Here is a 3,178-nt window from a genome sequence, read left to right as displayed (position 1 = left end):
GGGGGGGGGTTAAAAACAACCACATCAACAAAAATATCATTATGGATGTGGTATTCCGAGGTCAAGACTCTCTTAAATAATCTTACTACAGTGTTGCAAGGGGCGTAAACTTATACAATTTCGTATATTGTTTTTCAGTTTAGTGTCAAAGTATTATTACCTTCCACCAGCATAAGCCGTCCCATTGGTGGATCCGAATGTTGAAACCATGACAGACAGAGGTATGATGACAGAGGCACCTCTGAGCACTCTGTCTCCCCATAACTGTGGAGAGGCAAGAAAATGTTTCTGGACTAAGAGGTCTGAGAGGTCACGACAAATAAGGACACAGAGTTGTGTTATGTTATCGTTATCGCTTGAGCACGGTATGGTACTATAAAATATACTACCTGTATTATCTTTTTAATGGTCATGTTTGGTATTAAACAGTCTGGCATAGTGTGGTATGACGTGGTATGGTACGGTATGGTATGGTATGGTATGGTATGGTATGGTATGGTATGGTATAGTATGGTATGGTATGGTATGGTATGGTATGGTATGGTATGGTAGGGTAGGGTAGGGTAGGGTAGGGTAGGGCATGGTATGGTGTGGTATGGTATGGTATTTTTGTTTTAGTAAGGTTTTGCTTCGCTCGCAACTGTATAAGGATTATGAGCGCCAAGGGGTGGATGTTAACTGAGCATAAATCCAAAAAGGAATCAGGCTTACTTTGCTCACCTCTCTAGCCTCAACAGCACAAAGCCTGCTTTTACTTCTACTATCAAGGCACCCCGGAAATAGCAGTTCACAAGAGAGTGACAAATGTACAAAAGAAGTAGAAGGAAAAGGACGACGGTAAGGGCGAGGAAAGAAAAAGCAGCAATTCCCCCTATGTTGTTCCGGCACAGTATGAGCATGACAATGATAAATCAGCCCATTTACTATTCTACTGAACAAAAGAACATGTTGATATCCCCGCTTTGGGAATGGCCTAAAGACAACATCAGTCGGTAACACTGCCCTGGTGGGGGGAATGGTATGGAATGGTATGGTATTGTATGGTATGTCGTTGTATCATATGGAATAGACAGGAAATTATATTACGGTGTCGTTTGGTATGGCAAGAAATGGAGCAAGATTGGACCCCTTTCTAGAACAGTGAATTCATTGGTTATTTAAGAGGGTGATCCAACATTTTAACGATCGTCTCTAGCAGGAAAAAGCCAAGTACAAGGTCTGCCAAAATAATAACATATATAACAGCATGAATAATAATAATAATATGTTAAAAATGACCATCAAACTAAAGCCTAAACTACGGGTTTCTGAATTTGTCCATGTGAATAATAACAAAATGTGGGCAAGGCAAAGAATACTGAGAACCCAGCTCAATTGCTTCTTAAACACATGAAAGTGAGACCAAGTGGAAAACGAATTGTTGTGAGAAACTGATAAATAATGAATGATAATACGAGTAGATTACTATTTATCGATCCCCGTGAGGAAATTTGGGTTACAATGGCAAACATACATACATACATGATTATAAATAAATCTACTTGCAAACATGAATACATGTACATACAAACATGCCATTGTTGGTCTCCACTATGCAGCGGCCTGGTTTCTTTTTTAGTTTGGATTGTCGTGTGTCGCTCGAGGACACACCCCAGTGACCACCCACTTTAACCCCTGTCACCGACACTTGCTTGACATATAAAAACAGGGCAGCTTGCACTGCATGCCTCTCATCGATATTGTTTCAGAATGCTATCAGGTCTGCCGGGGTAATAATACCGAATGTAAAGCGTGAATTTGGGCTATACAAATGCTACCTATTATTGATGATATCACTTTTGAGTCACAACTCACAACTCACTTCGCCACTGGAGCCCCTTAAATACGTATGCGTCCCGACACGTCAAATTTGAGATATTTTTAAGTGGGGTTATTGGTAAGGTTTATCTAGCATCTGCGTTTGTTGCCATTTTTTTGTCCAAAAGTTGCCAAAAGTTGTCACAAAAAGTGGCAAAAGTTGCCAAAAAAGTTTCCATTAGTTTTCACGCTTTCAACTCTCTGTGACGACGTATAAAGCAAAATGCTGATAGAGGTAACAATCTAAAGCGCCAGAATTTTTTGTGCTCTGTTTTAAGCATTCAGAATATTATCATTTGTACTCACCTAGAGTTTAAAAACATGAAAAATAAAGGTTTCACAACAGAACGAAATCAAAATTAGAACAGTACGGATAAATAACCACAAAAATTAACAAATTAAGGCCCATGTCCACCTGTCCGAAGATTGGCTGTTTTAACACTAAACGTGTGTATTTCAAGAAAAAATAGGCCTACAGGATATTACATGTAAATTACGGTATTACACACAATTGGGGCATGCCAGTGTCAGTATTCGGTTTTTGGGGAGACACGCTCTAACACAACTCATTTATATTTTTAAAAGGGTAGGAACAGCATCAAACTAAATGACATTACGCTGTATAAACACTCACACAAAAAAAGAAAAACAAATCATCAGAACAATTTTTTGAAAAATTAACACACGAACACATTAAAGCACAACAAAGAGGGGGAAATAAAAGAGAGAAATATAAATAGAATGTAATGTAATGTTCTTATATTCTCCGCATGAAAATAGATACACATGCATGAAGATGTCTTCAAACTTACCAAAATACGTGTCTAATATGTTATGAAGTAGCTTTGTTGTTTTGTCTTTTTTGAAAAATGCAAAAATCGCGGCCGCGATTCGGGGACCAAAAAATGCCAAAAACCGCGGAACGCAGATGCTAGGCTTATTCTAAAGAATGTTAATTTGTCTGGCTTTGAATGAAAAAAACAACAAATCCATCTATCTTGAACAGAAGCGGAGATTTTCTACCATTGAAGGAGGTGGGTTCACATCATATGACATTATGCAGTTGCGAGGGCAGTATAAAACTCTTACCAAGACAAAAAGAAAAAGCTGTTGTATCATAATGGCAGAAAGTTAAGATTTAGCCAATAGGATGTGAACGCACGGCTTAGCTGGTAGAACTATCTTATAAAAACCCCTTCTTCTTCTTGATGTGAGAAATCTATTTCTATTGTAACAAAGCATCCATGTGCAGAATACCTTTTTTTTTACTTTCACCTTCCTTCTTCCTTCTACCCCTCTCCACCCACTCTGCCCCCCCCCT

At 38.7% G+C, this 3,178-nt stretch overlaps 1 protein-coding gene across 1 annotated transcript in view; it reads right to left on the bottom strand.

Moving 5' to 3' along the window:
* LOC101864646 (b(0,+)-type amino acid transporter 1) overlaps positions 1-3,178 on the bottom strand; it is a gene marked incomplete at both ends in the record, with an annotated part of 17,427 nt that overhangs the window by 7,804 nt on the left and 6,445 nt on the right. Inside the window, 1 exon segment of the mRNA XM_013086748.2 lies at positions 161-264. Within this exon segment, the coding sequence (XP_012942202.2) occupies positions 161-264 (104 nt within the window).

This window comes from Aplysia californica, unplaced genomic scaffold (assembly GCF_000002075.1).
Source record: "Aplysia californica isolate F4 #8 unplaced genomic scaffold, AplCal3.0 scaffold00500, whole genome shotgun sequence".
In the NCBI taxonomy this organism is placed as follows: Eukaryota; Metazoa; Mollusca; class Gastropoda; order Aplysiida; family Aplysiidae; genus Aplysia; species Aplysia californica.
The sequence above is the reverse complement of the archived record's forward strand: the minus strand, read 5'-3'. Positions and strand labels throughout refer to the sequence as shown.